We start from the raw sequence: 26,767 nt of genomic DNA on the forward strand, positions 1-26,767 counted from the left end.
ATTTTCCTTAAACTCTACATTGTAACTCTAGCGACGTTTCCACTATATCATCATCTTACAAGGCTGTGGACCAAGTGCTGGAAATTGGGATTAGAATAGTTAGGCGCTTGTCTTTGACTGGTGTAGACTCAATGGGCTAAAGGGCCTTTTACTGTGCCTTAGATTACATCTTGTCATTGTGTTTGTACCTGTATATAATGAAAGTATGAGATTCGTATTTTGTGGCTTTTCTAATTTTGAAAAGTAATAACATACTACTATAGGATTTCAAACATTCCCTTGAGTGGAAAAAAACTTGCAAAATCATGGTGATAACAGGTCAGCATGGCTCTGTAAACATGAGGGAAATAACTATCTATTTCCCTTTTGAATCTCTCCGCTGTACCATCAGGCAGTACACTCCAGACCCTAAGCACTTAATGTTTTTCTTCTTGTCCCTTTTAATAGTTAATTTAAATTTGTGTTCTTGCACTTTTGATCGTTTTTACGGGTTGGAAAGTTTATCCATATTTATTCTGTCCAGACCTCTCCTGATTTTGAATATCCAGTCTCCTTTCCGAGGAAAACAGTACCAGAGTGTCTCACTCCTGTAACCATTCTCGTAATCGTCGTCACTCTTTCCAATATTTTCACATCCTTCATTCAGTGTGGTGCCTGTAATTCTATACAGCACTCCAGCACAGGCTAAACTAGTGTCTTTTTACCAGTTCAACATCACCACCTTGCTCTTGTTTCTTGTGCCTCGTTAATAAAGCCTCGTATACTATTGTTTTATTAACTGTCCTCTCAATCTGTCCTACTGTCTTCAATAACCTATGCCAATACACACCCAGGTTCCTCTGCTCCGACACCCTCTTTAGAGTTTACCCTTTTTGATTTGAACTAACTCATTATATGCTTCATTGGTAAGTGTATCACCCTACATTTCACTTCATCTGGTATATATTCGCCCATTCGTCCAGAACATCTGTCCTTTTGAAATTTTATGCTGTCCTCTTCACAGTTTACAATGCTTCCAAGTTTAGTTTCATTCACAGTTTGAAATTATGCCCTGTGCACAAAGGTGCAGATTATTAATATGTTGAAAAAACAATTACCAACTCTGTCTTGCCAGGAATTGGAACTTATTGACAAACCAATCTCCTTTTATTCAGAAACAGTTCTTCTGTGCAACTCCTTTCCTGCTTGTTTCATGCACTAGTGCTTTGCCAAGTAATTTTTAATATCTCCAACTATCCATTTTAGTGGCTGTCCCTTGCAAAGCCATAGTGCCTTCCAATTTTAACTGAGTGCAAAATATATCATTTTTAAGTTTGTTAGTAAGCTAGCTGTTAAACACCAGGTGTCTTCACTCTACAAGAGCAGTTTATATATTCAAGATCTATATCCAAGAAAAGAGTTCTACTTTAAAATCCAAAATTCTAATGGAGCAAAGTTGGAAAAAAAGAGTGAAACTCAAATAAATAAATGCTTCCTAGGGCCTGATGTATTCAGTGCTTAGAAATTAAAGCAGCTTGAAATATGTAGCAAACATTTGATTAATCTCTTCCAATTTTCTATCATTATTGTTCAAGTGAAATGAATGTTTCATAATTTACTGTGGTTTTGGATTCTTCCTGAAAGCATTTTTTTTTTTTGTCCCTAGCCCCAGTCAGTGCAGGTGGCTGAGGTGGAATCTCCACCTCCGCCACCTCCAGAGGTACTTCTCCCAAATACCTTGAAACCGGAGGAAGGCCTTGGCGTCTGGAAAAGTTGGGCAGAGACCAAGAATGCGGAGTTTGAGAAGGAGTCTGAAAACAGGCCCGCTCCCATTGGTAGTAAGTAGCATCACACCTGAAATAACACCAAAGAATGTTGTCGAGCGGTGAAGTGCAACAGTGTTTCAGGTTGGGGAGTGAGACTTTGGACATCTGGAGTTAAGTCTAAAGGGAAAACTTCAAACTCTGGTCAAAGTTTCAATCCCTGTCCACTTGAGCCTGTTATGGTTTAGACCTGCCACCAAATATCTTCCTGCCTTTCTCAACTGGTTGCTTAGAGCTCTGTAAGATGACGAGAGAACAAACTCCCTACCCACAATCCCTATGGGGTAGCAGCATGGCTAAAAGTGCTTCAAAAGACTCAGCATTCCTGTGTGTGCTATACATTCTGACTTGTTACATGGCTGTTGGCCTCAAGATGCGCTTTTGGATTTGCTCACTGCGCTAACATAGATGATTATTTTGTTAACACATGAAGGGATTTTATATGAGCAGACTATCTTGATGACATTTCTCAAAAGTAGAGAAATATAAAAATTTGTTTCCAACCGTGGGTGTTTAATTTTATGTATTTCCAAAGCTCTAGCTGTGGTTATTGAAGAGTTCAGTGTTGAATTGTTTCCTTTAAAAGGACAAATCAATTGGGAAATTCAGAATAGTAGTGTCTCAGTTGTGTTGATATTGAATGTATATGGAAGACACAGACCGATATCTTCCTGCCAAGCTCGCTGGAAGTCTATGGTTGTGCATTCTTAGGTTAATTTTGTTCTTGTTTTTCCTGATGAAAACAGCTAACTGCTCTCTCCTTCATAGAACTCTGGCTTACCTTTTTATTTTCCACTATTTAATCTTTAGATAATTGGTATATTGTTTTGCCTTCTGGTTTACATGGGGCACAGTCCTGAACTATAAAGTTGAAAGCAGTTACAGCTTCCTTGCAATGTTTTACATTTTAAAAAATTGCTATAAACCCAGACTGTATAAGATATCTTGCGTGCACACTGCTTCTTCAATCTTTGCTCGCGACTTTGATTAGAATTAATTGAAATCGAGAAAAAAAAAAGTCCTGCTGACAGTGTTTGCAAAGAGAAAACGTTAGTATGTGAGTGAAGACCATTTGGTCCTTTTTATTTTGTGGCCACTGTTTTGGGGAAAACAAACCTTCCTGCCAAAATGTTGACCTGACTTTTTCTCCCTTTTGGATGGTATAGATTCCACCTTTAGAAGAACCAGCATTTGGTGAGATGTAAAACGAATTCATGTATTTGTTCTGTTTAATTTCTGTAAAGAAGAACCATTACCAGTGTACCCTGCACATCTATCTCAGTTGTGTGTCAAGTGATTTCAGCACTCTGACTCACTGACTTCTGTAGTCACAAATGTGCTGGCTAATAATGCCATTTTCTTCCCCTCCGAGGACGTCAGCCGTTGCGCTTCCAGGAAGATCTCCTGTCATCAGCTGTAGCAGAACTGAATTATGGGCTGTGTCTTATGCTAAAAGAAGCACGAAATCCAGAGGGTGAGGCATACAGCCCTGACATGGTGTACTACATATGTCTCTGCATACAAAAGGTACAACTTGTTGTCTGAATATGGCCGTTGAAACCCTGAATTTTCAATCTCTGCCATTCAGTAAGATTTGATTGTCAGAATGGTCCATTTGTATGTATCTATTTTTGAATGGGAAAGGATAGAGGATGCCAATTTTACGATTAGATTACAGTAGTTGTTTTCACATGACTGATGTTCCCAATGTATATATTATGCTCCTGGACTGGACCATCATATTTCTATTACAATCTGGTTAGTTACTATTCTTTAAAGGTAATTAAAGTGTGAGATCCGGCTACATATTTAAAGAATGAAACCACAAAATTCCACCTTTTAGAACAAATATTAAACTTTGTATAATAAAGTTGGAACAGCAATATAATGTGATATGTAAAAACTGAAAGAACTGCGGAAGCTGTAAATCAGAAACAAAAACAGAAATTGCTGGAAAAGCTCAGCTGGTCTGGCAGCATCTGTGAAGAGAAATCAAAGTTAGCATTTTCATTCTTTGTTCTGAGGATGGATCAGACCCGAAATGTTAACTTTGATCTCTCTTCACAGCTGCTGTTGGACCTGCTGAGCTTTTACAGCAACTTCTGCTCTTGTGTAATGTGCTATGTATATATTTTTATATAGATATTCTAACATCAAGAATTAACATGAGGCAAACATGGGTAACAAACTGGGATCGAACACCTTTTTTAAGGCACATCAAATATATTAATCACATGTGGGAATTAGCAAATATTTCTCCATATCCCTCCAGATGTTGATGACACAGGTCATGAAGTCTTATTAAGTATTGAGATTGAGTCTTCACTTTTGATGAACTGGCGTCTTAGTGCCTTCAAAAGCTACTCAGTGATGGTTTGCTCATATTTTGGGTGGTCACCCTCCTTTCCTTGGTTCTGTTGCCCTGGATTCTGGAAGCTGCACTTAAAAGGACAACTCTTGCTCTTTGCACATAGCTACCTTCATCAAACTAATGTTGCACTTAGATTTTTCCCTGTGGTCTAACTTGCTCAGATGCATCACATGGCCATCTCGCATGCGCTGTACCCCCGTTGTGCTCGCATACACCCAAACAAACTGGCCATTCGTAAGACCATAATAAATAGGAATGGAAGTAAGGCCATTCGGCCCATCGAGTCCACTCCACCTTTCAATCATGGCTGATGGGCATTTCAGTGCCACTTAACCGCACTCCCACCGTATCCCTTAATTCCTTGTGAGATTAAGAATTTATCAATCTCTGCCTTGAAGACATTTAACGTCCTGGCCTCCGCTGTGCTCTGTGGCAGTGAATTCCATAGGCCCACCACTCTCTGGCTGAAGAAATGTCTCCTCATTTCCGTTCTGAATTTACCCCCTCTAATTCTAAGGCTATGCCCTCAAGTCCTAGAATCCCTGCCTGGCTGAAACAATTTCCCAGCGTCCACCCTTTCTCAGCCATGCGTTATCTTCTAAGTTTCTATTAGATCTCCCCTCAACCTTCTAAACTCTAATGCATACAATCCTAGGATTCTTAGCTGTTCATCGTATGTTAGGCCTACCATTCCAGGGATCATCAGTGTGAATCTCTGCTGGTCATGTTCCAGTGCCAGTATGTCCTTCCTGAGATTTGGGGCCTAAAACTGGACACCGTATTCTAAATGGGGCCTAACCAGAGCTTTCTAAAGTCTCAGTAGCACCTCACTGTTTTTACATTCCAACCCTCTTGAAATAAATGACAACATTGTATTTGCTTTCTTAACTACGGACTCAACCTGCAAGGCAACCTTTAGAGAATCCTGTACTAGCTCTCCCAGATCCCTTTGTACTTTGGCTTTAAGAATTTTCTCACTGTTTAGAAAATAGTCCATGCCTGTGTTCTTTATCCAAAGTGCAAGACCTGGCATTTGCTCACATTGAATTTCATCAGCCATTTCTTGGACCACTCTCTTAAACTGTCTAAATCTTTCTGCAGCCTCCCCACCTCCTCAGTCCTACCTGCCTGTCCATCTAACTTCGTATCATTGGCAAACTTCGCCAGAATGCCCCCAGTCCCTTCATCCAGTTCATTTATGTATGAAATTAATAGCTGCGACCCCAGCACTGAACCCTGCGGGACACCACTTGTCACTAGCTGCCATTCCGAAAAAGAACCTTTTTATCCCAACTATCTGCCTTCTGTCAAACAGCCAATCCCTAATCCATGCCAGTAGCTCACCTCAAACACCATGGGCCCTCACCTTACTCAACAGCATCCCGTGAGGCACCTTATCAAAAGCCTTTTGGAAGTCTAGGTAGATAACATCCACTGGGTTTCCCTGGTCTAACCTACTTGTTACCTCTTCAAAGAATTCTAACAGGTTTGTCAGGCATGATCTCCCCATACTAAATCCATGCTGACTTGTTCTAATTCAATCCTGCACTTCCAAGAATTTAGAAATCTCATCCTTAACGATGGATTCTAGAATTTTAAGTACAACAGAGGTTAGGCTAATCGACCTATAATTTTCTAGCCCTCCTGCTTTGTCAATGTTCCTGCTGCAAATTAACCTTTTGTACAATTTACCTCAGCTTTTACTGTCAGCAGCATCTTTCCATTTCATGTGTCTATCCAGCATCCTGTCATAATTGCACTGGAAGGATATGGGCCAAGCATAGGCAAGTGGGACTAGTTTAGTTTGAGATTATTGTTGGCATGGACTGGTTGGACAAATGGGTCTGCCTTCATGTTCTGTAAATGGCCTCACTTAATGAGTAAATGGCCTCGTCCTGTGCTGCATTACCCAAACATTCTAAATGTCATCCATATTATTGCCTGTGGTAGAAAATTCCATATTCTCACCATCAAATTATAGAATCACTACAGAAAGAGACCATTTGGCCCATCAACCCTCCAAAGAGCATACCGAGACCCTGATCTATAAGCTATCCATCTAGCCTGCACATCTTTGAATTTGAGGAGGAAGCCAGAGCATCTGCTGGAAACCCATGTAGAAACAGGGAGAATATGAAAATTCCCCACAGACAGCCACCTGAGGCTGGAATTGAATTTGAGTCACTGGTGATGTGAGGCAGCAGTGCTAACCACTGAGCCAAAATATCGTATACTCAGCACCAGTTCTCTGGTGACTCTGATTTTCCAGAGTCCCTTCCATTTCCTGATTTATTGTTGCTTCCGGGATGTTACTCATATCCTCGATAGTGAAGCTCGGCCCCTAGTGGCTGGAAGAGGAAATGAAAGGAGGTAACCATAAATTCTGCAAGGAGAGGGAGTAAAGGAAGAATACTTAAGATTGCATCTCGCTACACAAACGCGAGGCAATGATCATCTCGAGTAAGACATAATCTAATCACTAACCTTTGTGCCCTTGACATTCAATCGTGTTGCCATCACTGAATCCCTCACTATCAACGTCCTTGGGGTTACCAAAGACTCAGCTGGGCTCACCACATAAACACAGTGGCAGGACAGAGGCTAGGAGTACTGTAGCAAGTAATTCATCTTCTGACTGTCCACTATCTATAAGGCACAAGTCAGGAGTGTGATGGAATACTCCCCACTTGCCTGGATGGGTGCAGCTCCAGCAACACTCAAGAAGCTTGACACTATCCAGGACAAAATAGACCACTTAGAGTCATAGAGATGTACAGCACAGAAACCGATCCTTCGGTCCAACTTGTCCACGCCGACCAGATATCTTAAACAAATCTCATCCCACTTTCCAGCATGCGGCCCATATCCCTCTAAACCCTTCTGATTCATGTACCCACCCCGATGTCTTTTAAATGTTGTAAATGTACCAGCCTCCATCACTACCTCTGGCACTTATCCTATGCATGATAAAGTTGCCCCTTAGGTCCCTTTTTAAATTTGTCCCCTCTCACTAAACCTATGCCCTCTAGCTCTGAACTCCCTGATGCCAGGGAAAACACCTGGACTACTTACCCTATCCATGCCCCTCATGATTTTATAAACTTCTATAAGGTCACCCTTCAGCCTTCGATACTCCAGGGAAAAGAGCCCCAGTCTATTCAGTCTCTCCCTATAGCTCACCACACCAACTCTCGATAGCAGCAGTGCGTATTAGTTAACAGATGAGCTGCAGAAACTCCTCAAACCCACAACCAGTTTATTTGGACTGACAAGGACAGCAGATATGTGAAAATATCATCATCTTCAAATTCCCCTCCAAGCCACTCACCATCCTCACTTGGAAATATATTGCTGTTCATTCGCTCTTGCTGGGTCAAAATCCTGGAATACAGTTCCCAAGGGCATTATTGGTCAACTTATTGCAGTTGGATTGCAGTGCTTCAAGAAGGCAGCTCACTACTGCCTTGTCAAGGACAACTAGGTGTAGGCAATAGGTGCTGGCCTAGCCAGCGATTTCCATGAGTGAAATTAAAAAAAAAAAAGTTCCCAGAACAGCGCTCTCCTGACTGTATCCCACTGTGCCGCCAGCTCTGTTGGGTCTGTCCTGCAAGTGGGGCAGAACATATCCAGGATGTTGGTGTCTGGGACACAGTCATACTCATAAAATCATACCTTTCAGACTATGTCAGGCTGTTGCTTGACTAGTCTGTGAGAGAGTTCTTCCAATGTTGGCGCTAACCTCCACGTTATTGTGAGGAAACTTTGCAAGGGCAACAGGCCTGTCTCAGCTGTTGTTTTTTCCCATACCAAGGTCATTGCCAGGTGATCCATCCGGTTTAGATTTTCTAAGACTCTCTCGCGATTGATACATCCAAGTGGCCTGCTTGGCCATTTCAAAGAGCAGTTAAGAGTCAGCCTCATTACTGAGAGTCTGGAGTCCTGTCTAGGCCATACCAGGTGAGGGTGGCAGATTTCTTTCCCTGAAAGACATTATTTAGCCAGGTTGGTTTATGCACATGTACAGATAACAGAAGTATTACATGCATGTACTGCCATTTTATTGAAAATATCTCATTTATTTCACTGTTTATATTTTATTTTTCAGTATCTATTTGAAAATGGCAGGGTGGATGATATATTTTCAGATATCTATTATACAAAGTTTACAGAGAGGCTACAGGAGGTGTTGAAAGATTGGCAACCTCAGGTCAGCTCTCTGGGTAAGTGAATGCCTACATGTGTATTTCTGTCGGAACACAAATGGATATGGCCAACCTTTTAGGCAATATAATTGTAGTTTTTGTTTCTTAAAAGAGTATTTACTGAAAAAATAAATCAGTGAAAGACATTTTACTCATACATGAGGAATATGAGAATGATCAGGGAGAAGGTAGGGCCGATCAGGGATAGCGGAGGGAACTTGTGCATGGAGTCTGAGCAGATAGGGGAAGCCCTAAATGAGTTTTTTGGTTCGGTTTTCACCAAGGAAAGGGAACTTGTTGTAAATGAAAACTTAGAGGAGCTGTGATGTAGTCTTGACCAGATCAAGATTGAGGAAGTTGATGTGCTAGAAATTTTGGAAAACATTAAGATTGATAAGTCCCAGGGCCAGACCAGATTTATCCTAGGCTCTTCAAGGAAGCGAGAAAGGAGGTTGCTAAGCCACTGGCGAGGATCTTTGCCTCCTCCCTCTCCACAGGAGTTGTACTGGAGGATTGGAAGGAGGCAAATGTTGTTTCTTTTCAAGAAAGGTAATAGGGAAGTCCCTGGCAATTACAGACCAGTCAGTCTTACGTCTGTGGTCAGCAAAATTTTGGAAAGAACTCTGAGGGATAGGATGTTTAACTATTTGGCAAAGCATAGTGTGATTAAAGGCAGTCAGCATGGCTTTGTGAGGGCAGGTCGTGCCTCACAAATCTTATTGAGTTCTTTGAGGAGGTGTTGAGACAGTGGATGTGGTGTATATGGACTTCAGTAAGGCATTTGATAAGGTTCCCCATGGTCGGCTCATTCATAAAGTCAGGAAGTATGGGATACAGGGAGATTTGGCTATCTGGATTCAGAATTGGCTGGCTGACAGAAGGCAGAGAGTGGTTGTGGATGGAAAGTATTCTGCCTGGAGGTCAGTGTTGAGTGGGATCCTGCAGGGCTCTGTTCTTGGGCCTCTGCTCTTTGTAGTTTTTATAAATGACTTGGATGAGGAGGTTGAGGGGTGGGTTAGTAAATTTACCAATGACGCCAAGGTTGGAGGTGTCATCGATAGTATAGAGGGCTACTGCAGGCTGCAGCGCGACATAGACAGGATGCAGAGGTGGGCTGAGAAATGGCACATGGAGTTCAACCTGGATAGATGTGCAGTGATGCATTTTGGAAGGTCAAACTTGAATGCTGAATATAGGATTAAAGACAGGAGTCTTGGCAGTGTGGAGGAACAGAGGGATCTGGGTGTTCAAGTGCATAGATCCCTCAAAGTTGCCACCCAAGTGGATAGGATTGTTAAGAAAGCACATGGTGGTTTGGCTTTCATTAACAAGGGGATAGAGTTTAAGAGCTGCGAGGTTTTGCTACAGCTCTACAAGTCCCTGGTGAGACCACACTTGGAATATTATGTCCAGTTCTACTCTAGGAAAGATGCAGGGGCTTTGGAAACTGTGCAAAGAAGGTTTACCAGGATGCTGCTTGGACTGGAGGGCTTGTCTTATGAAGAAAGGTTGAATAAACTCGGACTTTTCTCTTTGGAGAGAAGGAGGAAGAGAGGAGACCTGATAGAGGTGTACAAAATAATGAGTGGAATAGATAGAATCAATAGCCAGTGACTTTTCCCCACGGCAGGATTGACTGGTATGAGGAGTCATAGTTTGAAGATATTAAGAGGAAGGTAGGTTCTTTACGCAGAGAGTTGTGAATGCATGGAATGCGTTGTCACCTGTGGTGGTGGAAGCAGAGTCATTGGGGACATTTAAGTGACTGCTGGACATGCACGTGGATAGCAGTGAGTTGAGGGGTGCCTAGGTTAAGTTGTTATATTTTTACATTAGGATTAAACCTCAGCACAACATCGTGGGCCGAAGGACCTGTTCTGTGCTGTATGTTTCTGTTCTGTGAAAGACATGTTCAAGTGGCGTTTTGGCAGGTTTTCATGTGCAATCACCCGGGTAGACTATAGTCTACATTTCAGCACAACATGTTTGGATCAGGGGTAAGATTGAGAGCTTATCTCTTGAATGCGCTAACTGCATTTTGAATGTGCATATAGACTTAAGAAAGAAGTATGCTGTTTAAAAAGGGTGGTAAGGACAAGCCAGGGAACTATAGACCAGTGAGTCTGACGTCAATGGTGGGCAAGTTGTTGGAGGGAATCCTGAGAGACAGGATGTACGTGTATTTGGAAAGGCAAGGACTAATTAGGGATAGTCAACGTGGCTTTTTGTGTGGGAAATCATGTCTTCTCACAAACTTGACTGAGTTTTTTTGAAGTAACAAAGAAGATTGATGAGGGCAGAGCAGTAGATGTGATCTATATGGACTTCGGTCAGGCTTTCGACAAGGTTCCCCATGGGAGACTGGTTAGCAAGGTTAGATCTCATGGAATAGAGGGAGAACAAGACATTTGGATACAGAACTGGCTCAAAGGTAGAAGACGGAGGGTGGTGGTGGAGGGTTGTTTTTCAGATTGGATGTCTGTGACCAGTGGAGTGCCACAAGGATCAGTGCTGGGGCCTCTACATTTTGTCATTTGCATAAATGATTTGGATGTGAGCATAAGAGATACAGGTTAGTAAGTTTTCAGATGACATGAAAATTGGAAGTGTAGTGGACAGCGAACAACGCTTCCTCAAACTACAACAGGATCTTGACCAGGTGGGCCAATGGGCTGAGAAGTGGCAGATGAAGTTTAATTTAGATAAATTTGAGTTGCTGCATTTTGGGAAAGCAAATCTTAGCAGGACTTGTACACTTAATGATAAGGTCCTAGGGAGTGTTGCTGAACAAAGAGACCTTGGAGTGCAGGTTCATAGCTCCTTGAATGTAGAGTTGCAGGTAGATAGGATAGTGAAGAAGGCGTTTGGTATGCTTTCCTTTATTGGTCAGAGAATTGAGTACAGGAGTTGGGAGGTCATGTTGCAGCTGTACAGAACATTGGTTAGGCCACTGTTGGAATATTGCGTGCAATTCTGGTCTCCTTCCTATCAGAAAGGTGTTGTGAAACTTGAAAGAGTTCAGAAAAGATTGACAAGGATGTTGCCAGGGTTGGAGGATTTGAGCTATGGGGAGAGGATGAATAGGATGGGTCTGTTTTTCCTGGAGTGTCGGAGGCTGAGGGGTGACCTTATCAAGGTTCACAAAAGTATGAGGGGCATGGATAAAATAAATAGACCAAGTCTTTTCCCTGGGTTGGGGGAGTCCAGAACTAGAGGGCATAGGTTTTGGGTGAGAGGGGAAAGATATAAAAGAGACATAAGGGGCAGCTTTTTCACGCAGAGGGTGGTACGTGTATAGAATGAGCTGTCAGATTGCTGGAAAATCTCAACAGGTCTGGCAGCATCTGTGTAGAGTAATCAGAGTTAACATTTCAAGTCAAGTGACCCTTTTTCAGAACATTGAAGAAGGACTTCTGAAGGGTCACTGGACCGGAAACATTAGCTCTGATTTCTCTTCACAGATGTTGCCAAACTGGCTGATTTTTCAGCAATTTGTATTTGTGTTCCTTTTGAAGATAATTTGTTTCTTAAAAAATGCCTTTTATTTCAACTTCACAGTGGCACTTTTGTTCTGTGTTGTAACTGTTAATTCAACAACTGGATTGAGAACTGACTGAATTCTGTCTGGAATAAGAATGTTAATCAAACATTTAGGGTAGCATTTGACATTTGCAGCATATCTGGGAGTTTAGTGTTCATGCCAAATAGTTTGTCAAATCTGTGAGTATTGTATCATATGCTTAACAGGTTACATGATCCCTAGCCACATCACAGAGGAGATGTTGTGGGAATGCAAGCAACTTGGTGCTCATTCACCTTCCACCCTCCTTACAACTCTCATGTTCTTCAACACCAAGTGAGTTCCCTTTAAGTTATTTAACCCTGAAATACCTCATTATTTATTTACTTCAGGTGTGAAGTGCCTGTGTGGAAAGTTTCCTGGTTTTCTCTCCGATGTTATGAACTATTGATGATTTTTAGCATTTTATTACTGTAAAAAATGTTTTTGTTTCTTTTAAAATTCACTTGTGGGATGTGGGTGTCGCTGGCTGAGCCAGCATTTATTGTTCGTCCCTAGATGCAGTTGAGATTCTGGATTGAAATGAGGAAAGAACTGTTTTAAAACCAGGCACTGCACGGATTGCTGCTTAGTTTGATAGCGCATAACAATGCCTTTTATAATTGAAAGTAAACGTCCTCCTGTAACAAAAGATAGCATCCCTTAGGCACCAATGGTAAGAAGTAGAACAATGGGGTTAATGATCCAAACTGCTTCCTTAGTAGGAGTTTCTGCGTGACACTTAATTTTTGATTTAAATAAAACCAATATCTGCATATTTTAGTTTCAAATAAATGTGCAAAGAAAGAACCTTTTTATCTTTAGCTGATTTTATATTTCTACATCAACTTCACTAGAAATGTGTTGACTTTTTCTATGAAAGGCTCATTAATTCTTATTGTCCAAACAAGGTCCAACAGGGTTCCTAAATCCACTAGTTTAGGGAATGCTAGATGAACTGCTGCGTAGCGAGTTCCTGAAAATCTGAGAATCATTGTCATTTTATAGGTACATTTCATACAAGAATGATACTTACTGTGAACCAGAAAAGCTGCTTATGTCATCAGTGCTGTTGTTTGTAAACAAGAAACATTTATGGAATTCTGAAATATAACCAGTTTCCTGTACCATCAGGACTGTACCAACTATAGATTTTAGTCTTCAATCTTTTGTTTTAATACATGGTGTAGCATAAACAGTAATTAGACAATGTTATTCTCCTCCCGTGAGTAGAATGTTGATTTCATCTCCACCTTAGCTTAGAGGTTAACTTTGGTGCATGACTAGTTTGTGTTTGGGAAGCAAATGGTCTGTTTCTTGCAAACTGTTTGGGACCAGAATTAGGAATTTTTTGTTTTAACGGAGCCTGACTCTCTCTTTCCATTAAGGTACTTCCTGTTGAAGACTGTAGAACAACACATGAAACTGGCGTTCTCAAAAGTGGTGCGACAAACAAAGAAAAACCCTCTGAATCCCAAGGATAAAAGCACAAGTATTCGCTACCTGAAAGCATTGGGCTTACACCAAACAGGACAGAAAGGTCAGTGTCTTCTGACTTTAAGCTGTTAACCATATAACAGAGCAGCAGAAAACGAATTGAAGAAAATATTTGCACCTTCTTGGGTCTAAAGTATATAAAAGCAAAATATTGGAGATATCTGTAAACTCATTGAGCATGTAGTGTGTCTGCCAGCGCTGAGAAAGGCAGATTAGCATTGCAGATGAAACCTTTGGCAAAACAGGAATGATATTCTCCATGACCAGGGAGTTTAGAATAAGTAATCATAGTCTTAAGGATAAAGGATAGGCCTTTTAGCACAGAAATGAGAAATATCTTCAAAGTTTGTGAGAAGATTTGTAGCTCGGGTGCTCGTTGTTGTGGTTCTGTTCGCCAAGCTGGGAATTTGTGTTGCAGACGTTTCATCCCCTGTCTAGGTGACATCCTCAGTGCTTGGGAGCCTCCTGTGAAGCACTGCTGTGATCTTTCCTCCGGCATTTGTAGTGGTTTGAATCTGCCGCTTCCGGTTGTCAGTTCCAGCTGTCCGTTGCAGTGGTCGGTATATTGGGTCCAGGTCATTGTGCTTATTGATTGAATCTGTGGATGAGTACCATGCCTCTAGGAATTCCCTGGCTGTTCTCTGTTTGGCTTGTCCTATAATAGTAGTGTTGTCCCAGTCGAATTCATGTTGCTTGTCATCTGCGTGTGTGGCTACTAAGGATAGCTGGTCGTGTCGTTTCATGGCTAGTTGGTGTTTATGGATGTGGATCGTTAGCTGTCTTCCTGTTTGTCCTATGTAGTGTTTTGTGCAGTCCTTGCATGGGATTTTGTACACTACATTTGTGTTGTGAGCAAAACCAATGTAGTGTACAAAATCCCATGCAAGGACTGCACAAAACACTACATAGGACAAACAGGAAGACAGCTAACGATCCGCATCCATGAACACCAACTAGCCACGAAAAGACACGACCAGCTATTCTTAGGCACACACGCAGATGACAAGCAACACAAATTCGACTGGGACAACACTACTATTATAGGACAAGCCAAACAGAGAACAGCCAGGGAATTCCTAGAGGCATGGCACTCATCCACAGATTCAATCAATAAGCACATCGACCTGGACCCAATATACCGGCCACTGCAACGGACAGCTGGAACTGACAACCGGAAGCGGCAGATTCAAACCACTATAAATGCCAGAGGAAACATCACAGAAGCGCTTCACAGGAGGCTCCCAAGCACTGAGGATGTCAAGACAGGGAATGAAACGTCAGCAACATAAATTCCCAGCTCGGCGAACAGAACCACAACAACAAGAAATATCTTCACCCAGAGAGTGATGAGCCTGTGGAATTCTGTGCCACAGAAAGTGGTTGAAGCCAAAATGCAATGTTTTCAAGAAGGCGATAGACACATTTCTTGGGCTGAAGGGATCAAAGGATCTGTTGGAAAGCAGGGGCAGGGTAGTGAGTTGGGTGATCAGCCATGATCATTGTGTGGCACAGCAGGCTCGAAGGCCCAAATGGCCTATTTCTACTCCTGGTTTTCTGTTCCTGTGTAAAACACTAACCTGTTTCAATTGCTCAATTACAAGAACTTTGTTTTGTACTTCATTTCATGCCTGCAATCTCTGCCCAAACATTAATCAGAGAAACACTGATCCTTTGCTACCTCATTGCTAAAGATTTGCAGAGTATTGTGAAATTCATAAAGATTTGCTGAGTAATTAGCCTGATTAGCCTGATCCTATACTGTGAAGAGTAGTACGAAACTGAATAATGCCAGTGTCAAATTGTGTGAGAAGAAATACAAGTGGCTTTTTTTTGTGTGGGATGATTATGGGTGTAGAGGTATTATTGCTAGACTAGTAATCCAGCAACCCAGCAAATGCTCTAGGGATCTGGGTTCAGTTCCTGGCGCAGCAGCTTCCCTGTCAGGACAGAAAACTGACCTTGTAGAGGTGCTGATGCAACATGGTCAGGGAGTGGGGTGGTGGGGGGATGTTGCATAGGAGTCTTCTATTTTGGCATCAGGTCAAACATGGGCAAGGAAACCTGCAGATTTACCATATAACAGCCTCTCTCAATTGCCAATTGCCCATCTATGTCCTTTACATAAGAAGCAGGACTAATCCAATCTGGCCAGTTATGGCCCCATCAGTCTACTTTCAGTCATCAGTAAAGTGATGTACTGGAAAAGCACAGCCGGTCAGGCAGTATCTGAGGAGCATGAGAATTGACATTTCGCGCATAAGCTGTTAATCAGGAATCGCTTTACTGATGATTGAGAGTAGACTGATCTGACTGTAACTGGCCAGATTGGAATTGTCCTGCTTTTTGTGTACAGGACATAGATGGGCAATTGGTAATATTGTTGGGTAGATGCCAGTGTAGAAACTGCACTGGAACTGCTTGGTTAGGGGAGCAAAACGTTCTGGAGCACACATCTCCAGTACTACTGCTGGAATATTGTTATGGCCCATAGCCTTTACAGTATCCAGTGCTTCTAGCTGTTTCTTCATATCATGTGGAGTGAAATTAATTGGCTGAAGATTGGGTATCTGTAATGTTAGGGATCACTGGAAGACTTTTCCAGCACCCCACACTCAACTGTAATCTCCAGCATCTGCAGACATCACTTTCGCCGTTTGAGGACTTGTCTCCTGAGGTAGTAAGGGCTGAGGTTAGAAACAGGAAAGGAGAGGTCACCCCTCTTGAGAGTTTTCTATAAGCCTCTGAATAGTTCCAGAGATGTAGAGGAAAAGGTAACAAAGATAATTCTGGAGTAACAGGGTAGTTGTTATGGGGGCTTTAACTTGAATGGAAATACAATAGTTAGAATACTTCAGATGGGCCAGTTTTTGTTCAAAGTGTGCAGGAGGGTTTCCTGACACAGTATGTAGACAGGCCAACAAGGGGTTGAGGACACGTTGGATGTGGTACTGGGTAATGAACTTGGCCAGGTGTTAGATTTGTAGGTAAGTGAGTATTTTGGTGATGGTGACCACAATTCAGTTATGTTTACTTTCAAATGGAAAGAGATAGGTATATAATGCTGTGCAAGGGTTATTGCTGGGGGCAAGATAATTGTGATTTGGAAAGATTTAGGATGCATAGGTTGGGGAAGGAAACTGCAGGAAATGGGTGCAATTGAAATGAGCTTGTTCAAGGACAGTTACTGCGTGTCCTTGATAAGTATGTAACTGTCAGGCAGGGAGGAAGTGGTTGAGCGAGGGAACCGTGGTTTGCTAAAGAAGTTGAATCTCTTGTCAAGAGGATGAAAAAGGCTGAGTTAGGGCACTTGAGAATAGAATAGAAGAATACAGCGCAGTACAGGCCCTTCGGCCCTCGATGTTGCGCCGATCCAAGCCCACCTAACCTACATTAGCCCACTATCCTCCATATGCCTATCCAATGCCCGCTTAAATGTCCATAATGAGGGAGAGTCCACCACTGCTACTGGCAGGGCATTCCATGAACTTACGACTCGCTGAGTAAAGAACCTACCCCTAACATCTGTCCTATACCTATGCCCCCTTGTAATAGCTGACTCCATACGTGGAAAAAGATTCTCACTGTCGACCTTATCTAAACCCCTAATCATCTTGTACACCTCTATCAAGTCACCCCTAAACCTTCTTTTCTCCAATGAAAACAACCCCAAGTGCCTCAGCCTTTCCTCATACGATCTTTCTACCATACCAGGCAACATCCTGGTAAACCTCCTCTGCACCCGTTCCAGTGCCTCCACATCCTTCCTATAGTATGGCGACCAAAACTGCACACAATACTCCAGATGTGGCCGCACCAGAGTCTTATACAATTGCAACATGACCTCAGTACTCCGGAACTCAATTCCTCTACCAATAAAAGCCAGTACGCCAAATGACTTCTTCACCGCACTATTTACCTGGGTGGCAACTTTCAAGGATCTGTGTACATGGACACCAAGATCCCTCTGCTCATCCACACTACCAAGTATCCGTCCATTAGCCCAGTACCCCATCTTTTTATTACTCTTACCAAAGTGAATCACCTCACACTTAGCTACATTGAACTCCATTTGGCACCTTTCTGCCCAGTTCTGCAGCTTATCTATATCCCGCTGTAACCTGCCACATCCTTCCTCACTGTCTACAACTCCTCCGACTTTCGTATCATCCGCAAACTTGCTCACCCAACCTTCTAACCCCTCCTCCAGGTCATTTATAAAAATGACAAACAGCAATGGTCCCAAAACAGATCCTTGCGGAACACCGCTAGTGACGGCACTCCAAGATGAACCTTTGCCATCAACTACTACCCTCTGTCATCTTCCAGCCAGCCAACTCCTAATCCAAACCTCCAACTCACCCTCAATGCCATACCTCTGTATTTTTTTGCAGTAGTCTACCATGGGGAACCTTATCAAACGCCTTACTAAAATCCATATACACCACATCTATCGTTTTCCCCTCATCCACCTCCTTAGTCACCTTCTCAAAGAATTCAATAAGGTTTGTGAGGCACGACCTGCCCTTCACAAAACCATGCTGACTATCCTTGATCACATTATTCCTATCCAGATGTTCATAAATCCTATCTCTTACAATTCTCTCTAAGACTTTGCCCACAACAGAAGTGAGACTCACCGGCCTATAGTTACTAGGGTTATCCCTACTCCCCTTCTTGAACAAGGGAACCACATTTGCTAGCCTCCAATCTTCTGGCACTACTCCTGTAGACAATGAGGACATAAAAATCAAGGCCAATGGCTCTGCAATCTCCTCCCTTGCTTCCCAGAGAATCCTAGGATAAATGCCATCAGGCCCAGGAGACTTATCTATTTTCACCCTTTCCAGAATTTCCAACACCTCTTCTCTACATACCTCAAAGCCATCCATTCTACTTAATTGTGACTCAGTACTCACATCGACAACAATGTCCTGTTCCTGATTGAATACTGATGAAAAGTATTCATTCAATGTCTCCCCAATCTCTTCAGCCTCCACACGCAACTTCCCACTACTATCCTTGACTGGACCTATTCCTACCCTAGTCATTCTTTTATTCCTGACATACCTATAGAAAGCCTTAGGGTTTTCCCTAATCCTACCAACTAAGGACCTTTCATGTCCCCTCCTTGATGCTCTTAGCTCTCTCTTCAGGTCCTTCCTGGCTACCTTATAACTCTCAATCGCCCCAATTGAACCTTCACGCCTCATCTTTACATAGGCCGCCCTCTTCCATTTAACAAGGGATTCCAATTCCTTATTAAACCACGGCTCCCTCACACGACCCTTTCCTCCCTGCCTGACGGGTACATACTTATCAAGGACAATCAATAGTTGTTCCTTGAACAAGCTCCAAATATCAATTACGCCCTTGCCTTGAAGCTTACTTTTCCAAGCCACACATCCTAAGTCATGCCTCACCGCATCATAATTTCCCTGCCCCCAGCTATAACTCTTGCCCTGCAGTGCACACTTATCCCTCTCCATCACTAGAGTAAAAGTCACCGAATTGTGGTCACTGTCCCCAAAATGCTCACCTATCTCTAATTCTAACACCTGGCCTGGTTCATTACCCAGAACCAAATCCAGTATGGCCTCACATCTTGTTGGCCTATCTACATATTGTGTCAGAAAACCCTCCTGCACACATTGGACAAACAGAGTTACAAGTTAGCCAGAAAAGACCGAAAGAGAGCTAAGAGGAGCCAGGAGGGGACATGAGAAGTCGTTGGCAGATAGGATCAAGGAAATCCTTAAAGCTTTCTATAGGTATATCAGGAATAAAAGAATGACAAGAGTAAGATTAGGGCAAATCAAGGATAGTAATAAGAAGTTGTGTGTGGAGTCAGAGGAGATGGGGAAGCGCTAAATGAATATTTTTCATCAATATTCACACTGGAAAAAGCCAAAGTCGTTGAGGAGAGTACTGAGATCCAGGCTGCTAGACTAGACAGGATCGAGGTTCACGAGGAGATGTTGCAATTCTGGAAAGTGTGAAACTAGAGAAGTCCCCAGGGCCAGATGGGATTTATCCTCCGATTCTCTGGGAAACCAGGGAGGAGATTGCAGAGCCTTTGGCTTTGATCTTTGTCGTCATTGTCTACAGGAATAGTGCTGGAAGACTGGAGGACAGCAAATGTCAAGAAAGGGAGTAGAGGCAACCCTGGTAATTGTAGACCACAGAGCCTCACTTTTGGTTGTGGGTAAAGTGTTGGAAAAGGTTATATGAAATAGGATTTATAATCGAGAGAGAAATAAGTTGATGAGAGATAGTCAACACGGTTTTGTGAAGGGTAGGTCGTGCCTCACAAATCTTAGAGTTCTTTGAGAAGGTGACCAGACAGGTGGATGAGGGTAAAGTGGTTGATGTGTATATGGATTTCAGTAAGGCGTTTGATAAGATTCACAACAGTTAGCTATTGCACAAAATACAGAGGCATGGGATTGAGGGTGGTTTGTCAGTTTGGATCAGAAATTGGCAAGCTGAAAGAAGACAGAAGGTGGTGGTTGATGGGAAATGTTCATCCTGGAGTTCAGTGACTAGTGGTAGAGTGCAAGGATCTGTTTTGGGGTCATTGCTGGTTGTCATTTTTATAAATGACCTGGATGAGGGCGTGGCAGGATGGGTTAGTAAATTTGCGGATGACACTAAGGTTGGTGGAGTTGTCGATAGTGCTGAAGGTTACAGAGAGATATAGATAAGCTGCAGACCTAGGCTGAGAGGTGGCAAATGGAGTTTAATGTGGAAAAGTGAGAGATGATTCTCTTTGGAATGAGCAACAGAAGTAGAGTAGTATGCTAATGGTAAGATTCTTAGTAGTATAGATGGACATGAGACATCTGTGTCCATGTACATAAATCCCTGAAAGTTGCCACCCAGGTTGATAGTTGTTAAGAAGGCATATGGTTTGTTAGCTTTTATTGGTAGATGGATTGAGTTTCAGAACCATGAGGTCATGCGGCAACTGTACAAAACTCTGGTGCAACTGCACCTGGAGTGTTGCATACAGTTCTGGTCATCACAATATAGGAAGGATGTGGAAGCTTTGGAAAGGGTACATAGGAGATTTACTAGGATGTTGCCTGGTATGAAGGGAAGGTCTTATGAGGAAAGGCTGCATGACTTGAGTCTGTTTTCGTTAGAGAGAAGGTTGAGTGGTGACTTAATTGAGACATATAAAGGTAATTGGAGGCTTAAATAGGGTGGACAGTGAGAGCCTTTTACCTCAGATGGTGATGGCTAGCACAAGGGGTGATAGATATAGGACAGATGTCAGAGGTAGTTTCTTTACTCAGTAGTAAGGTGTGGAATGCACTGCTTGCAACAGCAGTAGACTCACCAACATTAAGGGCATTTAAATGGTCATTGGACAAACAATGCATGAAAATGAAATAGTGTAAGATAAGTAGGCTTCAGATTGGTTCCACAGGTCGACGCCACATTGAGGGCTGAAGGGCCTGTACTGCGCAGTAATGTTCTATGTTCTAGAAGCTGAACTGGCGATGTAAATACAGTGGCTTTGAGAGGATATCAGAGGATTTTCTTTATATTCATGCATGGCATGTGGGCATCACTGGTTAGGCCAGCATTTATTGGCCATGTCCAATTGTCCAGAGGGCAGTTAAGATTCAACCACAGTGTTGTGCATCTGGAGTGTAGGCTAGGCCAGGTAAGGATGGCAGAGTCCCTTCCTTAAAGGATAGTAGCGAACCAGATGGGTTTTTCCTGACAATCAACATTTGATTTCAGGGCTTTCATTGAACTATTATTTCCAGATTTTTAATTGAGTCAAAATTTTACCATCTGCCATGGCAGATTTGAACCCAGACCCTCCGATCATAACCAGACTTTCTGGATTAATAGTCACCGTGTAGCCTACATTGTGATTTCACAAAACCTGCTCACCATTTCCAAGGCACCGGTCTGGAGTCTGATGGAATACTTCCCACTTGCCCGGATGGTGCAGCTGCTGCAACAATCAACATCCGGGATAAAGCAGCCCCCTTGATAGGTGCCACATTCACAAACGTTCACACCCTCAACCACCAGTGCTCAGTAGCAACGGTGTGCACTGCAGAAATTCATTGATGCTTCTTGGATGGCAAACCCACAACTATTTCCATCTGGAAGGACAATGGCAGCAAATACATGGGAACCTCCCCCAACCGGCCTCTGAAAGTTTCCCTCTAAGCCACTTGCATTCCTAACCTTGAAATATATTACCAATCATTTTAGTATCACTGGGTCACTATCCTGGAACTTATTCCCTAACGGCATTGTGGGTCTACCTGCACCACATCAGCTGTGGTGGTTCAAGAATGCAGCTCGCCACGACCACCTCAAGGGCAACTAGGGACGAACAATAAATGCTGGCCCAGCCAACAACAAAGCACATGTCCCATGTATGAATTAAAATTTCTTTCTTTTGCATCACTGACCGGTATGGAAACTGCACACTATTTAATATGCTTCATATGAAGGGGAATTATCTAGGTTCTGCCATCTTTCAAACGTATGAATTCTGAGCAGGAATAGGCCAGCTGACCCTTGACCCTGATCTGCTTTCCAGTAAGATTATGGTGGATGAGATTTACTCCATTTATCTCTGATAACCTTTCACCCTGGCACAGGGTCAAAACCCTGGTGCTACTTTCCCCTCAGCACTGCAATCCACATTGAAAAGACTGCTCTAGCTCAAGGAGGTCCCTCATCAAGGTGGCAAAAGTGAGACTGCAGATGCCGGAAATCAAAGTCTAGATTAGAGTGTTGCTGGAAAAGTACAGCAGGTAAGGCAGCATCCGAGGAGCGGGAGAATCAAGATTTCGGGCAAAAGCCCTTCATCAGGACTGAAGGCAGGGACCCTCCAGGGTGGAGAGATAAAATCTGCCTGACCTACTGTGCTTTTCCAACATCATTGTAATGTAGAGGTCCCTCATCATCACTACCTTTCAGGGCAATTTAGTGTTAAGCAATAATTTTTTTCTTTTGCAAATCTATAATAATGAGTAAGATGATGGGTTTTATAATGTACTATTGAGATCTGTCTCTTGATTGAATTTAAATATGAAAGTTAGGTATTAAGTTATGCCGGGGCAATGTTTTGAGCAATTAGTTTTGCGCAGTAAATTAGTTTTTGAGCAAAGTGTGTTGTTTTTTTGTTAGGTATTTTCTGGGTTTATAGATTGTTTAAAGGGCAGAGATGACTTTTGTTAGTGATATATTCTTCCTATAGGTTGTGGGTGTTGAGAGAGCATTTCAGTGTTCCTGGAGACCATGTCTGCAGGAAGTGTGTTTAGATGCACATCCTATTGCATTGCATAGATTGGTTGGTGTGGCATTTAGAGGCAACAAGGAATTTACAGGAGCCAGGGGATGTGATGAATAGCAGTTTCTGGAAGGTAGGAAAGAAAGTCAGATTGCTGGGTTACCACTAGGAAAGATAGGAGAGGTACGCAGGTAGTGCTGGAGTCTCCTGTGGCTATCCCCATCGCAAACTAGTATGCTGATTTAGTTACTGGAGGGATTATGGCCTTTCAGCAGAATGTAGCACTGATAGTTAGATTTCTGGTACCATGAATGGCTCTACTATAGAGGGGTATATCAGTTTTGATGCGATTGCTTGTGATGAGGCAGGCATTTCTGTGGATGTCAGCGAGACATCTTAATAGTGTGTTGCCTCCCTGGTGCCAAGGTTAAGGATGTCCCTGAGCAGGTGCAGAATATTCTGAAAGAGGAGAGTGACCAGTTGGAGGTCGTTGTACATGTTAGTACCAAAGTCATGAGCAGAGAAAGCGATGAGGTTCTTTAGAGAGAATATAGGAAATTAGATTAAAAAGTAGGTCCTTGAGAGTAGTAATATCTGAATTACTCCTGGTACCATGTGCTAGAGAGAGGATGAGGAGGATACAGCAGATCAATACATGGCTAAGGAGCTGGAATGAGGGGCAAGGGTTCACATTTTAATGTGCTTCCACTACATTTTGAGGAAGAAAGTTCTGAATACTCATGACCCTGTGAGGGAAAGAAATGTCATCTCATCTCACTCTGCTGAGACCCCTCAGGATCTTATACTTTGAGTTGTCTCTTACTCCAGGGGATACAAGCCTAGACTGTCTAACCTTTCCTCATTAGACAACTATTAATTTTAATAAAATTTCAAAATGTTTCTGCTGTCCTATAAATGGCATTTTAGAGTGAACTTTATTCATGTGTTTCAGGTTCAAAACTAGATTTCGAATATTCAAATAACGTGCAGAAGCATGCTAGACTGAAGACATTCCAGTATAATTCTGCATTCTCTTGTGTAAAAATGTAGCAAGCATCCTTCCAGGGCAGTGTTGTATGAGCTATTGACTTGGAACAGTCAATTATGTTGGTTCAAGCGCACATGCTAACTGATGCTTTTAGCATAAATATTGAAGAAAGAATAGTCAGTGGGCTTGTTTTTAGATTAAGGTGGTCAGGTGATGCAAGTAGGCTAGAGGAACATCACAATAGTCAAGTCTGAAGATTCCAAACACGAGTGCAGATTTCAAGAATGGAGGGAGGTGATGGTAGGGGAAGTGGTGGTGGTAGTAGATTTATAAATGAATTATATGAAAGCATGGTGGAAGCAGGTTCAGTAATAACTTTCAAAGGGATTTGGATAAATGGATATGAAGTCCTTGCAATGGTAATGTATTCAGTTTAAAAGAGTGGACGTAGCTACTGTGAGTCAAACAGCCTCCTTTTATACTGTGCCTTTTCTGTACTGTTCCTTCACCCCTGTGGTTTGCCTTCCTATACAATAAACCTCAATTTTAAAACTTTCCTCTTTGGTAAAATCTTGCATGATCTTCTATGCCCAGCCTATGTAATGTCCTTTCCTCCAGCCCTACCACTCTAATTCTGGCCATATGTATCTCCAAATTTGATCATTCCACTAATGGTAATTAGGCCTGCCATTTCCTGAACCTGATCTTCTGGAATTTCCTCCCACCTTTAAGGCACTCTTTTAAAAACTTCTCTTTAACACTTTCTTAATCCATCCTTTATTTGGTGCTAGTCCTATCAGTGCCTGGATCTCTCTCGTCTTTTAGGAGCGTGGTAGTGGAGACAGTTAATGGTTTTAGAAGGAACTTGTAGGGCATTGGCATTTGCTGAATTATTCTACAGAGCGCTGATGTTGATTTGATTGATCAATGGCAGCCTCCTATCCTGTAATGATTCTAATTATATAATGCTGCTATGGACATTATGGGAAGCCTAGTGCATCATACACTTGCCTCTGAAAGTTCAAGTCCAGGGATTTTAGCAGGAAAATTCAGGCTGGCATCCCAGTGCAGTGCTGAGTGATTGCTGCACTGTCAGAGGTTCTGAATGATAAGTCGTTAAGCTGAGGCTGCTGCATCCTCCATTTGGATCTAAAAGATCCCATGATTTGATTTTTAAAGAGCTGAGGGACTGTCCCGTATATTTTAACCAATATTTTTCCCCCTTTCAGTATTATTGCATTTTATCTGATCAATACCATGTTAATATTTGTGGAAGCTTGTTGTGTGCAAAATGGCTGCAGTATTTTTTACATTACACAAGTAATTTCATTTCCCAAAGCATCTTGCAGGCAATGCAGTATTTCTGATGTCCCAAGCAGATGAAATAAATAAATATAGCATTGGGATCTGAGCGAATGGCAGTGGGGAGGGAGAGATTATGAGAATTGATTTTTGGAGGAACTAGGAGGTTGTGATGTAGGGTCAACAAGTGAAGCCATTGCTCTCTTTGATCTGACACTTCAAAAAAACCAAGCGGCAGTCACTCTGCAATGGTCAATGGGCCTGAGTGTTCCAGGTTTGAGAACACGCGCCATGTTTCTGCAAACTTCTCTGTAAATGTAACCCTTTAAACCGGTCAATTTAGTATGCCTGCTTTACCTCTTCCATAACCAATATATCCTTTGAAATGTGGTGTCCCAAACTGAACAGCCTACAGATAGATTCCCGACTATGACTCCGTACAACTGATGCAGCGCTTATTCATTTTGACTTCTAGTCCCCCATACCAAACGCCAACATTCATTACCCTGCTTAATTTCCTTCTGTTCGTGCACTAACATCAAATACTTAAGTCTCAATCACTTTGCAACTCTGCTATACATGATTCGGAGATGCCGGTGTTGGACTGGGGTGTACAAAGTTAAAAATCACACAACACCAGGTTATAGTCCAACAGGTTTAATTGGAAGCCCACTAGCTTTCGGAGCGACGCTCCTTCATCAGGTGATTGATGAATCACAATCACCTGATGAAGGAGCGTCACTCCGAAAGCTAGTGTGAGATTAGATTATTACATTAGATAACATTAGTGTGGAAACAGGCCCTTCGGCCCAACAAGTCCACGCCGAAGCGCAACCCACCCATACCCCTACATTTACCCCTGACCTAACACTACGGGCAATTTAGCATGGCCAGTTCACCTGACCTGCACATCTTTGGACTGTGGGAGGAAACCGGAGCACCTGGAGGAAACCCACGCAGACACAGGGAGAACGTGCAAACTCCACACAGTCAGTCGCCTGAGGCGGGAAATGTGGTGTCACACTGTGCCACCGTGCCGTGTGCTTCCAATTAAACCTGTTGGACCATAACCTGGTGTTGTGTGATTTTTAAACTCTGCTATACATGGTTTATCACATTTATGCACATGTTCTGATTTGTTTTTCTTGGACCCAAAGCAAATGAATTTGTTATTTCAGACAAGGAACTCCCAGCTGTCAGTTTGTCTACTCAGTCCATCCATATACTTTTTGTAACTTACGCACAGTTGTGCAGGTGGAAGTATCTCCAAACGTTGGCATCTTCAAAACTGGAAATTTAGCTTGCTAGGAGAGTGAAAGGGTTTTTTGTTCCCTTTATACCACTCCCACCTTCACCTTCAAGAAACTTGCTATTGCACTTGGCAGCCCCACAGGGCTGAAGGATGATGTGAGTCAACAACATCTGGGGAGACAACAACCTTAGTGGTATTATCACTGGACTGTTAATCTGGGGCTTTAGGTTCAAATCCTGCCACAGGATTGTAGAATTTGAATTCAATAAGTATCTGGAATTATGAGTGTATAGATGACCATGACTCTGTTGTTGTTTGTCAGAAAAAACCCACCTGGTTCATTAATGTCCTTTTCGAGGGGGAAACTGCCATCCTTACCCGGTCTGGTGTAAATGTGACTCCAGAACCACAGCACTATGGTTGACTCTTAACTGCCCACTGGGCTATTAGGGATGGGCAATAAATGCTGGCTTACCCAGTGATGTCGTCATCCCATGGATGAATTTTAAAAATTGTACTGAGGTGCCAT

At 42.6% G+C, this 26,767-nt stretch overlaps 1 protein-coding gene across 3 annotated transcripts in view; it reads left to right on the forward strand.

Annotated features, from left to right (window-relative positions):
- qrich1 (glutamine-rich 1) overlaps nt 1-26,767 on the forward strand; it is a 72,426-nt gene that overhangs the window by 36,236 nt on the left and 9,423 nt on the right. For all 3 annotated transcript variants that reach the window (XM_043708423.2, XM_043708420.2, XM_043708424.2), the window contains exons 4-8: nt 1,646-1,817; nt 3,175-3,329; nt 8,279-8,393; nt 12,123-12,231; nt 13,323-13,474. In XM_043708423.2, coding sequence (XP_043564358.2) covers nt 1,646-1,817; nt 3,175-3,329; nt 8,279-8,393; nt 12,123-12,231; nt 13,323-13,474 — 703 coding nt within the window. The remainder of the gene's footprint in view (nt 1-1,645; nt 1,818-3,174; nt 3,330-8,278; nt 8,394-12,122; nt 12,232-13,322; nt 13,475-26,767) is intronic.

Source organism: Chiloscyllium plagiosum, unplaced genomic scaffold (assembly GCF_037043375.1).
Source record: "Chiloscyllium plagiosum isolate Xiang-an unplaced genomic scaffold, Cpla_swu_hap1 HiC_scaffold_14, whole genome shotgun sequence".
NCBI classification, from domain to species: Eukaryota; Metazoa; Chordata; class Chondrichthyes; order Orectolobiformes; family Hemiscylliidae; genus Chiloscyllium; species Chiloscyllium plagiosum.